The sequence below is a fragment of the Argiope bruennichi genome, chromosome 8 (assembly GCF_947563725.1).
Source record: "Argiope bruennichi chromosome 8, qqArgBrue1.1, whole genome shotgun sequence".
NCBI lineage: Eukaryota > Metazoa > Arthropoda > Arachnida > Araneae > Araneidae > Argiope > Argiope bruennichi.
In genome coordinates, this window is record NC_079158.1 from 47,125,739 (window position 1) to 47,138,476 (window position 12,738).

Here is a 12,738-nt window from a genome sequence, read left to right on the forward strand (position 1 = left end):
TATTTTTAAAACCATCTTCAATTATATTCTTAACAAAATACATTTTTTTCCAAAATTATCAAATACAGAAGAACAATACAACCTGCAGAAATTTAAGACAAGTATGATGTGAAGCATAATAATAAATGACAATGTTAAGTACTACAGTGATTTTAATGCACCATAGATTATAATTCTTTCATATAACAAATAGCAGGCAATTTTAACAGTTATATCATATTATTTCTTTTGCTTTTTCTTTTCAGCTTCTTCTTCCTTTTCCTTTTCTATAGTGGCGACATATACACTAATTTCATCTGCATCAAGCATTCTCAAAGCCTGGCCCTTCTTCATAACAGCAACTTCTAAATTTTTTCCTTGGACAACTTCCAACAAAGCTTTGATGGCAAATTTGATCGTTGATTCATCTTCGGCAATTATTTCTTCGGAATAATTCTTCTCGAGATATTCCCGAACCGTCTTCGCACTTCGCCCGGTCGAGTTTGCTTTCCATTCGTGGTAAACACCAGACGGGTCGGTTTGGAAAAGGTGAGGAGTACCATCATAATCAAAGCCGGCGATTAAAGCTGAAATACCGAATGGTCTTCGACCATTACTTTGTGTGTAGCGCTGCTTCAACATAGCTATATGTCTGGTAATGTACTCCAGAGTTACAGGATCTTCAACAGTCAATTTGTGACTCTGACATTCGACTCTGGCTCTGTCAATCAAAATGCGGGCATCAGCAGTAAGACCAGCAAATGCCATAACTACATGATCATCTAGCAAGCATATTTTCCTCATGGTTCTTTCTTCTTGCAATTTTGCAACAGATTTTTTCTCCACAGCGAGAACAACAATAGACTTTCCACATACTCCAACAGCAGTTGAACCTTTTTTGACAGCTTCTTGAGCATATTCAACTTGGAACAAATGACCATCTGGAGAAAAAACAGTTATAGCACGATCATATCTTGCGGTACCCATGATTTTTTTAGACTTGCACAAGGATATAAACACAACAAAACGAAAGTTTATAAATCGCAAAATGTATGACTACACACTTTTGAAAGAATGGCTTCAATACCGCAACCGGTAAGGTTTTAGTGAAATAACATTTTTTTTTTTTTCAAACATAAGATAGCGTTTTTTAGAACAAAGAATAACTTTTATTGTTGGTATTAACTTGTTTAAATATTATTTCAATATTTTAACATATACAATATTTTTCAGCTTATTCTAATAAGTTTTTTTTTTAATTACATTGCGATTTCGGTAAAATAATGAATTGAAATGAAGTAGTGTTTGGGGCGATATAAAAATAAAACGAAGAAATAATTGTCTGCTACAAACAAATTTACAAGAAAGTTTTCAAAAAAGTTAGATGCTGATTGTTATATTATTATTATTTGAATCCATAGATTAATAACTTCAAGTTTTCTTTAAGTCTTACAAATCCATACATATGGGGATATTTATATTTTAAAAATATATTTTTTATTGTTTTTTTCAAAATATCTTTTAACAGGTTTTCCTCGAAATTAACAGAAGTTTTTATTTTTTTAGAAAAGCTGATATGTCTGGTATAATAAGAACATTACCCAAAGTTAGCATATTAGATAAACCGATGAGTAAAGCAAGATCCGAGGTAATTATTTTTGAAATTTTTTACGAAGCAGAAATGTCATTCATTAACAGTATTTTTGCAATGCTTTTAAAACAATAATTATTCTCTGTTCCATTACTTTTTTCCTTTAAAGACGTTTTTCTTCAGCAATTAAATTAATTTATCCGATTGGTATTCACTACAAAATTATACAATAATTTTCAAAAATTTAGTTATTTTCGGACTTTATTTTGCTTATGTTTTTAATATATTTCTTCGAAGTAAATTTCTGTTCTATTGCTGTGTAAAATGAAGTTCTTAGTGTTTTAAATTACCTTCAAAATATTTCCAATTTCTAGATTTTTTTAAATTTTTTTTCTACTCATTTTTCAGTGTTACTTTTGCATTTTAACAGTTTGTGAACAATCAAGGACTTCTGCATTGTGTTATATATAAATTAAGATTATCAATTTTTTCAATATTTCTGATATATATATATATGTGTGTGTGTGTGTGTGTGTCAGAATTTATAACATTTTCTTTGATTCTTCTGGAGATTCAGTGCTTAAAAAAAAATCTTTATTTTAAATTTACTTACTGGTAAAACATATGAGTTTTCAATTAAATTTCATATTTAACCCAAAATCAGTTTATTTTGTAATCATTTTTTTTTTATTTTAAATGGGATATCTTTATACTGTTACCTGTAGATTTGCTGTGATTACCATATTCTTATTTAATGATCCTGTTTATAAGAAAAGACAATTTAATACCTAAGTTTCCAAAACTTGTGTCCAGTTATTAAATATAGTTTTAAAAAAATTCTTACTTGTTAGTTAAAAATACTTAGGGTACTGAAGAGATTTTTTTATTAACATTAAATTAGTTTACAAATTTTGCAAGATTTTGACAATACATTATTTTCCTCCTATCTATTATACTTTGTAATTCATTTCAGATTAGCATAAGTGCATTTGCTCTATTATTTTCGGAAATTGTTCAGTATTGCCAGAGTAGAGTATTGTCTGTGCCAGAGCTGCAAGCTAAGTAAGATTTACATAATTTTTATTTTTCCTTGGAAAAAACTAATTGTTATAGTTCATAAATTGTTTGATTTCTGTTTTAAATTAATTTTTATGGTAGTTTCTTTAGCAATTGTTTAATTATACAAATGCTTTAAAAATTTAAGTTTTAATTATATGTGTGAACATTTATCTTTTTAATTGAATAAATTTATTGATGTGTTGCAATTAAGTGTCAGTCAATTCAGATTACTTCATTTAAAGTGCGTGTGTAGTGTATATCATCTGAAAATTTTTATCAAATTTGTTACAACTTCTGTAAAACAATCAGAAATTTATTTAATTTTGTCATTTGAAAATAAATTTGTTTTTGATTATTTAAGAATTTTTATTCTGTAATTTTTCAAAATAGCAGATGATTTTGAGCATAGAACATGAATTAAAGTTTGTTTTTTCTATGAAATTTATGCTACTAAAGCATTTAAAATATTGCATAAATCTTTTAAAGACAACCATTAATAAAAAGTAACAATATTTGATTGGTCTAAAAAATTTAAAGATGATAAAGAATCCATTATAGCTGATCTGCAACCTGATAAGCCATTCACTTTCAATTAATGATCAAGATATCGATAAGATCAGAGAGTTGGTGCTGGTGACTATTATTTGATAGTAAGAGATATTGTTGAATAAGTTCATATGTAACCTGGTTCCTGTCGGGCAATTTTAAAAGATTATTTTGGACTACAACATGTTCCGTGACTTTTCCAGGTTACTGCAACTGTCACTTTTCCAGGTACTTTTTATTATAGTAATATTTGTATGCATTTTCTTTGGATAAGTTGCAAATAATTTTAGAGTTATTGCAAAAGTAAAATTTAGTATTGTAACTTAAGGTGTGGAAACTTTCTCATAATTTTTTTTAAAATCTGATACAAATCTTTTTTATTAAATTTAAATTTGTCACATCACAATTAATAAAGAATATTATAGTTTTGATAATATGTGCTATTTTCAAATTATTTGCATCAATGCATTTTTAAGTAAATAACCTTTTCCTTTACTTCATAATATATTACTTTATTAAATCGAATAGTTTTCAATGATTTTTTTCTTACATTATATTTTTATTATGAATTGTGTACAGGGTATTCCGTCATGATTGTATAAATTGTACAGAACTGGATTCTTTATTGAGAGTTCATGAGAATTTAAAAAAATAACTGTAATAATCTTGATAGTTTGCTGTTTTATGAAAAATGTGAAATAAAATGTGATGCCATGTATGACATATCAGAAGCAAACCATTGGAATCATCTAACATTGCAAAATAAACTAGCTATATTGCTATCATAATTGCCAAGAAAGAAAGCATATCAAACGTAGTTGCATCAGAGACTTTGTTCATATCCTGGATTTGATTGTATCCTGTGAGTGATCATATAGTGCATGCAGATATCCTCTCTATATATAGTGGTTATTTTTTATCATCACATGATATTCTAGAACTATTCTGCCAATTTCCAACAAAGCTTGTTTTCTGTATGCATGTGATTTTATCTTTTTTTATTTTTTCTTGGAAACTGTTTCTCTTAAAAGTAAATTATTCCAAGTTTTATGTACTTCATTTGAGGAATCTTACTCTGTTTAGTTTATGAAAACATAATGAGAAAATTGGTATAAGTTGACCATACTATTATTTAAAATTCTTTATATATTATTTATTTAATCCAAATGAAGTCATTTTTTTAATACAACCGTTTATTCTTTGTTGGCTATAATTAGATATAAATTGTTTTCAGATACTATCTTGAATTAAGGGTGATTACCTGCAATAATGCAAAATATATCATTCTTTACTGATTGTCCTTGCCATTAAAATATTGCAAGACAGTTTTGTGTAGCTTATATATTTCCTTTTCCACATTTTAACTCTTTATGAATGATTTTGACATATGAACTTTTTTCTGTTTTAATAATCTTTTTTTAAAATATAATTTTATTAATAGTTTTCAGTATTTGCAACTTTGCCTGTAGATAAATAAGCAATTAAATTATGTAATATTTAAAATATCCTTTTTGTATAAATAGAGGTATGGATTTGCACCAATTTTAAATAAGTATCAATAAAAATTCTAAAAAAATTTGTTAAAATAACTATTGATAGTTTTCGAGATATCCTGCCTTCATATTTTTTATGAAGATGTTATTTAAAGAAATTATTAAAAAAAAGTAATTTTTGTTGAATAATGATAAAAAGAGCTGATACTTATTTTTGATTAAATTTTTTTTTTCTATTCTTTTCTTGAGAGTTTTAGGTTTTTGATTAAATATTATTTTGCTTTCACTTTCATGTTATTATGTTTTCAATGGATTAGATATAAAGCTAAGCTATCTGCAATTTGCCAATTAAGTATTTTTCTTGAAAATTTAACTGGAAACTAATTCAGCTCATGATACAGTTTTGAATAAAATATATAATTCTTAACATTTTTTTTTTTTTTTTTTTTAGGTTATCTGAAATGGGATATCATGTCGGGCAAAGAATGGTTGATACTTTATTTGTCCGGGAAAGAAATTTCAAAAGAGAAACCAAACTCCTGAATATATTAATTTTTATAAAAACTACATTATGGAAGGTGATTTTATTTTACCTTTTTCTTAAAATTGCATTTATTTACTTAAAAATTGAAATATTAATTTAAATGCCATATCAATTTATATTAAATGTGGGCATGTATTTGAAAAGAAAACAGTTTGAAAGAGTGGTTTTGTTTATAACATGTCTATCGTTTTATCATTCTTTTGTTTACCAAAATTTCTTAAAATATTTTTTCTAATCTTTCTTAAATTGTTGTTAATGAAAGAAATTTCTTTTCTCGTATAATCTATTTAACTATGCATAATGTTTCTTTTGTTAATTTTATTTCTTATAGACATTATTTGGTAAAGAGGCAGATAAACTGGAACATGCTAATGATGATAAAAAAACTTGTATCCTTGAAGATTTGTATATTTCTTTTTTTAAAAAAAAATCAATGATAATATTACATTTTTCTATTTGTAATCAATAATTGATTTGAATTTCTGGTAATAAGCATAGGAATTTTAAATATCAGCTATTTTGATACAAAATTAGTTATTCCTACTAAAATGAAGCAATAAGGTAGTTAAGTTGACAAACTAAATTTTTGCCTATTGTTTAAAATAATTAATATTATATGTTATATTAAATTAAAACTAATCAATGAATTACTTAAATTATTATCCTAAATAAATCGTTTTTGAAAAGGTGTAAAAAAATTTTAATGCATATTTTATAAAAAAGTGAGTTCTATAAATAAAATAAAATGTTAAACAAAGCCAAATTAAATTTGAAATAGATCAATATGTTTTAGAGAGCAGAATAAAACATCAGTTTTATAATATTCATGTTTTCAGAATTAGAAGAAAAAAAAAATGAAATGTTCAATTTTGAGTTTATAAGTTAAAAATTAGAAGCCATAATTATGTACATAGATCCTTGAAGAGCTTTTTTTTCTCACCCAATTTTTAATAAGAATTCGAATAAACTTTGTTAAAAAAATGAATGGTAACTGGCTATAGTTTTAAATTTTTAGTCAGCATATGTGTTCTGTTTATTTTCATTCTATGCAGAACATAAATAATATGTGCTTTATATCTAAAGATTAATCTTTTGCCATTTAGTGCGACTCTTCTCAATGACAAGAATACAGCATTTCTTCTTTATCTCCTTAAAGCAGGGGTGTTTGTGCTCCGGGGAAACCCCGGAATTCCGGGGATTTTGAACTTCGATACCCGGAAATTCCGGGGATCGTCGTTCAAAAGGAATTAGGAATAATAATGAATTATTTATTTTGATCTGGGTAATTTTGTTTGCTTTGAAAGCAGAAAACGCAATGTCAGTGTGTGTGGTGAAAACTTTTCCTTTCTTTCTCCAAAGGCAGTGATAATGCGTGAAAAGGGGGAAAAAACGTCTTTTTTGTTCTTTCCTTATTGCGAGTTATGACTCATTCCCCCGGTTCTTGGACATTCTCTTCTGGATTCTTTTCGGCAAGTAGGCGTGGCAGAAAAAAAAGGGAGAGACTTCGTTCGACCAGATGTGCGATCATGTGTCCTGGGTTCAAAGGTCTTAATTTTGCAAAAAAAGTAATTCATTGAACTTTTATAATTAGGCCATTCAATACTTCATAATTGTAATTTTTCATTTCTCCCCCCCCCCCTTCTCGAAACTCCAAAATGTCGGTAGTAAGTCCGTAAAAGTTTCAGGGGATTTTTTGGGGTCCCACAAACACCCCTGTTAAAGTATAAATCCATGGCTGACTTATAGAAGCTGATTTTGTATACTTATCCTTCAATAGCTCTTTTTCTTTGCCAATGCTGTATTGCCAGGATGAGAAGTATTTTGTAATTTCATAATAGATAGAGTTGTCGATTGATGGTATTCCTCAAGGTAACCAAAGATAAAGGCATAAAATCATTTTATATTCATGATTTCAAAACTCAGTTCAATTTTAATTTCAGGCAGTTTAATTACAGAAGAGTAGAACTTTTTGTTTAAAATGCTAATGTATCAAAAATATTGCACTAGATGTGATTAATTAGATTATAGATTTGCATTTAAAAAAAATCTAGATTTTGCAATTTTTTTCAGGAGTACTTGTTATTGACGGAAACAAAAATATAATTGTGACATTTACAGCATCTTCTTGGTGGAATATATCCTATCTAAGTTCTTAGAAATTAACTATTGGGTCTCAAATAGAATATAATCTAATGTATACATATTATATTGAAATTTATTTGCAAATTTTAATCAGTATATTGTTTTCTTTTTCAAAAAAAATGAAGTAAACAAATAATCAAACTTTATTACAAATAAAACTTTATTTTATTTGTTGAACTCATTTACTATTCCTTAATGAATGTCAAACTTTTGTATGCTTTATACTTCAAGATAAGAAATATCATGAATATTCTTTTTATTTTTAAGTTAAATGTTTGTTTTACATTAAGTAAATAACAATCTTATTTTGTTAAATTTCAAGAAGTAAAAATCGTTCTGTAAGGAAAGAGATGGTATGCTGAAAAATCATATTTAGACAACTTTTTCTGCAATATTCTTCTTGTAAAATAATAAACAAATAAAGATTTCTATTGAGTGATTTAGTAAAATGCCTTCACTTTTTCGAATTTTTGGTTTGCTATTTAGAAGCATTCTTTTAATGTTTGAGCTTTCTAAAAGAATCGATCTGCTAATGTTTAATTAGTTACCATATAAATGTGAACATTTGTAAGCAAGGAAAGTATTAAAAGATATTTGTTGTAAGTTTTGATAATTTGGGATGACATTACATAGATGCTTGACCTATTAACTGAGCTTGCTTTTTTTTCAAATTGTCATAATTAAAATAAATGTTTTAAAAATTGCAATTATTTAATTTTTGAGTTTTAACTAACAACAAAGTATTTCTTATTAATCAATATCTGGATATTTTCTACTGTTTTGCTAAGAAAAAAGTGCATATATTTTATAAATTAATATTATATTCGTGCAGTTACTATACCTTAAAAATTTAATTTAAAATTCCTCAAATATTGTTTCTACGTTTTATTAAATATACATATGATTTTAAATCCTTGACATATTTTTTAAGATTTTATCATTGAAGCAGAGCCTTTGGTGAACAAGTACATTTCCATACCAAAAGATAAAGGTAATAAGTTTATCTAAATTGTATGTAATTGATAACTATGCTATTGCTTCAGATATTTTTTTTCTCTGAACTTGTATATTTAGCCAAATAGGTCAAGATTATGTAATATAAATATTAAACTGTGCAGTTTTTTTTTATTATTGTATTAAAAGTTTTTTTTTTAATATATCATAATTTGGTAATTATATCTTTTTTAAGGTGTTCTTATTAAGTGTATTCATGTGCAAGCTAATTTGTAAATTAACCAAATTGAATAATTATTTTATAGACTATTCTCTATATAGTCTTTTATTGCTATTTTGAAATTCATAATAGGAACATAAATAAAAAGTACACATAAGATTTCAAAATTTGCTGAAAGAATAATATTGTGTATTGAAATAATTCAAATTAAGCTGTAGACTAAAATATTTAAAAATGGTCTTTGCAATTTTTCCCTATATCAGCTAAAATATAATAAAGTATGTCATTTTTTTTGTAGTACTTTACTTTTGATATTAATTGTTTAACAATTTTTGTTATTAAAACAAAAAGTTTTTTGAATTTTGTTCCCATATTTATATTGATATAGAATCAGAAATGATTATATCAGAATATATAGGCATTTTTTTGCATTGTTTTGTATATGTTTATCTATTCATTACCACTTAGTAATAATTATTTTATCCATTCTGTTTCAGGAAGCCTCAATTGTGCAGCTTTCATTGCAGGAATTATAGAAGCAACTTTAGTCTGTTGCAATTTTGTAAGTTAACCATTTCAATTATTTATATATATTTGGCTATTTCATTAATTATTTTTAATCATGTTAATAATGCTCAAGTAACTTTAATTTTATTAATTTTTTTTCATATTGTTATTTATTATGTTATACTAAGTTGCTGTTAGACAAATGTTATTAAAAGTTTATATAATTATTGTTGTTTGATTTACTTAATGTTTTGTGAGTTTTTTAAATAACAGACAGCACAAAAATACCATACTTCATATATAATTAATATACAGTAAAACGATTTTAAATTTATTTGATACTTTTTCCTGTGATATATATATATATATATATTCCTGTGGTAGATTCAATTTTAATTAAACAAATTTCTATTGTAATATAATTTTTATTTGGAATATTTTAATATCTTTTTGCATTGAAGTTCTAATCCTTATAAATTTAAATTGCAAACTGTATAATACATTTTTTTTTGATGGAAAAGGCTTAGTTTTTTGTTTCACTGTTCTGAAAATTGAATCACCATAATGCATTTTAAATAGAATGTTTTGAACAGAAACCATTGATAATTTCTTTTTTAAGATAAATTATTATTTCATATTATTAAATAGGCAAATATTTATTCTGCTAATTCTAATATATTTGAACTACATCACTGCCTTACATCAGGCATACTTACATTACTGCCTATTGTCTCAAATTTGTAGTGTATTTTGTTGCATATATTATATTTTAAATTTAATTTTTTTATATGTACTAAGACTAATTAAATTACTTGTCTTTGTATATATGTGTGCAGAGTTTTAAGATATCTAAGTAGCATTTTGAGACCTATGTAATTAGATGGTCATATATCATTTATTATTTACTATTCACATTTGGCAACTTGCTGATTTATTATACATAGTTAAATTGATTCACCAATCATGTTTAAAATCAATTAAATATCTTATACAAAGCTTGATATCCTCAGTTTCCGTAATAAAAAATGTTTTTAAATATAAAATTGTAATAGACATTTTAGCTATGTTATTTCATTAGTTTTACTCGTGTTTTGTTTATTATAAACATGAACATCTACGATAGAATTACCCCATATGTTATGACATTGGCATTGTAATGCCATGACCAAGTTGGTTGCAATTCTTGACAAAGCAATTTTAATTGAGCTTACATAAATATTTGTCTTCCTGGTCAAATTAGCTAATCATATTTAATAAAAAATAGCATCATAATAATAATGCAAGTCTTAAATACTGACTTATTTACAAAATATACAATTAAAGAGACATTTCCAAAGGGGGCCGCAGGTTTGTAAAGGTAAAAAATTTGTCAATTATAGGATCCAATAGCAATTTTCAAACCTTGTCAAAATTCCATTTAACTACCTATATCAATGATTATTTGCCAAAGTTTAGTGATCACGGGTTTATCTTCTTTCTCTGGTTAAAATAATTTCAGTTTCTTAAATCTCAAAGATTAAGATCTTACCTCTGGCAAGAATCAAACTTAAGAATTTGTTGTAATTCCTGCTTAGAAAAATATATTTCAACAAGGCACTAGCTAATCTTCCTTCTCTGGCAAAAATCAATGATTCAGAGAATTAAAATAATCTCTTATTATTTTAAAATTTACCTTTGTATGCTTCTGGAAATTGAGTAATTGTGAAAAAATGCTTAATTAAAAAGATATTCTCAGAATTTTGAAAAAAAATTTATTTCCTAAATGATATTTAGATTTAAATTACATGATTTTAGTTTTTAAGGCATATGTAAAGAATTTATCTATTATTTTAATCAAAAGTTAATTATCTGTGCACAAGTATCTGCTTGTGAAACATTGGAAAAGCTACTTATTCAATAAAATGTTTATATATTTAATTTCTATGAATTGTAGTACATTATATTATCCTTATTTTTGTTTCTTTCAGCCTGCTAAAGTTACAGCTCACTGGCACCAAGGAACAACTTTTAAAATAATTTTTGATCAGTCTGTTGTTAATCGAGATCATCCCAATGATGGCAGATAAATCTGTAATGATTTGAAAATTGTGTATATTAGGAACTGTAAATAAATTATGGATATACTCTTTGTGTTATCAAATTTGTCAGCAAAAGACTTTACGTATTCTAAAAGTATTTAATTAATTTTTGGATTAAAATTATATCCAAGTTTCCGATAACTATTTATTTGATAATTCCTGAGTTTTTTTTGTTTTTTTTTTTCTTTTCCTTTCTGCAAACTTGAAGATTTTTTTTAAATGATGTATTTGTATGTCAGTTTCCTTACTACTGAATAGATAAAATTATTTTTATTATAAAGAAATCTGTAGAGAAATTTTATGCTTTGCTTTCAAAATTTTCCCATTAAAGTCAACTAAATTTATTATATATGTTGTTAATAAACCATTGAGAAGATCTTAGATAATTTTCTAATTCTCAGCAAATATAAATGCTAACATTAAATTATATCATAATTGAATTATTTTGCTTGCATTATCTGTCTTTTAACTTTCACTGTATTGTAGCTTCACTTTTATATTCATTATGTAAAATACACAGATTTAAACAAAATCTTTCTTAGATTTTAACAATGGAAATAAATCAAACGATCAAACACAAGGAAAACAGTTTGAATTTCATGGTAGCAATGTGATTAATGTTAAATTGTTATCATTTAAAAGATAATTTTAAGATTATTTAAAAATCATTTTTATTTTCCGGTATTTTCAGAAGTTATGATGAAAAAAAAAAAACACCAAACATTCACTTAAGTTTTGATTAATAAAATTTATTTTAAAAAAGTCTCTCCAATGTGCTTATTTCCACCCTTCAAAGTATATCTGTGCTAAATTGGATAGCTCAAGATCAAACTGTTTTGAAGTATGCTAACACACGTATTTTCTCTTTTATTATTAGGAGCAATGGCATTTCCAAATTTTTCTTTTGGAGTCGTGAATATTTATGAATTTTGGTCTGAAGTTTAATCAGATTATATTATTCTAAAGGAGGTGTTTGATTAATTATTTAATATCAAATACTGTGCAGAAATCTCTTAATTATTAGCTGTAAGAACTTCTTAAACAGAGTCAATTTGTAAAAGGGTCAAGGTTTCTTGATTGTTCTCATTCGAATTTAAAATATAATTCATTCCAGCCACAAAAAGTAGGAAAAATATCCAATTAAGTTTCATTATTTTTTCTAAGCCTTTTTCCATCGCATAATGTTTTCTGTTCTTGGTTGATTATTCCTCAATTTTGTACTATTATTATGAATAAAATTTATTCTTGGTATTTCTTGTTTAGCTTAATTTGTATAATATATCTAAACTTTCAGATATTTTAAAATACAATTTGGCTTTTTGCTGATTGATTAGAAAGTATGGTGAACAGAAATATGACCTTCCGAGCTTATTTATGTTAAGACTGATTTCACATTGAGTCTAATTTATCAAATACTACTAGCTTGATTCACTAATATTATAGAGATATACTTACCTTTATCAATTCAAAACTATTTTCAAATTTCATGACTCACTTGTATATACCAGACGCATTGTGTGCTTACAAAATTCACATAGTGGCTAGAATTTGTGATATCGTGATAGCTAAATATATAGAAATATTGAGATGGGAGGGGAAAAAATCTTAATTTTTGTATTAGTTCT

General features: G+C 25.7%; 2 protein-coding genes across 3 annotated transcripts; one reads left to right on the forward strand and one right to left on the reverse strand.

The window, feature by feature from the left end:
- Positions 1-966, reverse strand: LOC129981294 (proteasome subunit alpha type-7-like). The gene has a single exon (XM_056092070.1). The coding sequence runs from the start codon at positions 964-966 to the stop codon at positions 220-222; it is 747 nt and encodes a 248-aa protein (XP_055948045.1). The 3' UTR covers positions 1-219.
- LOC129981295 (trafficking protein particle complex subunit 5-like) lies at positions 965-11,161 on the forward strand. Of its 2 annotated transcripts, none has more exons than XM_056092071.1 (8): positions 965-1,074; positions 1,546-1,627; positions 2,544-2,632; positions 5,120-5,246; positions 5,544-5,601; positions 8,286-8,345; positions 9,026-9,090; positions 11,003-11,161. In XM_056092071.1, the coding sequence occupies exons 1-8, from the start codon at positions 965-967 to the stop codon at positions 11,099-11,101; spliced, it is 690 nt and encodes a 229-aa protein (XP_055948046.1). In that variant the 3' UTR covers positions 11,102-11,161. The 2 variants fall into 2 exon arrangements, with proteins under 2 accessions (XP_055948046.1, XP_055948047.1); XM_056092072.1 differs by lacking the exon at positions 965-1,074 and adding an exon at positions 1,262-1,358.
- Positions 11,162-12,738: the final 1,577 nt, after the last annotated feature.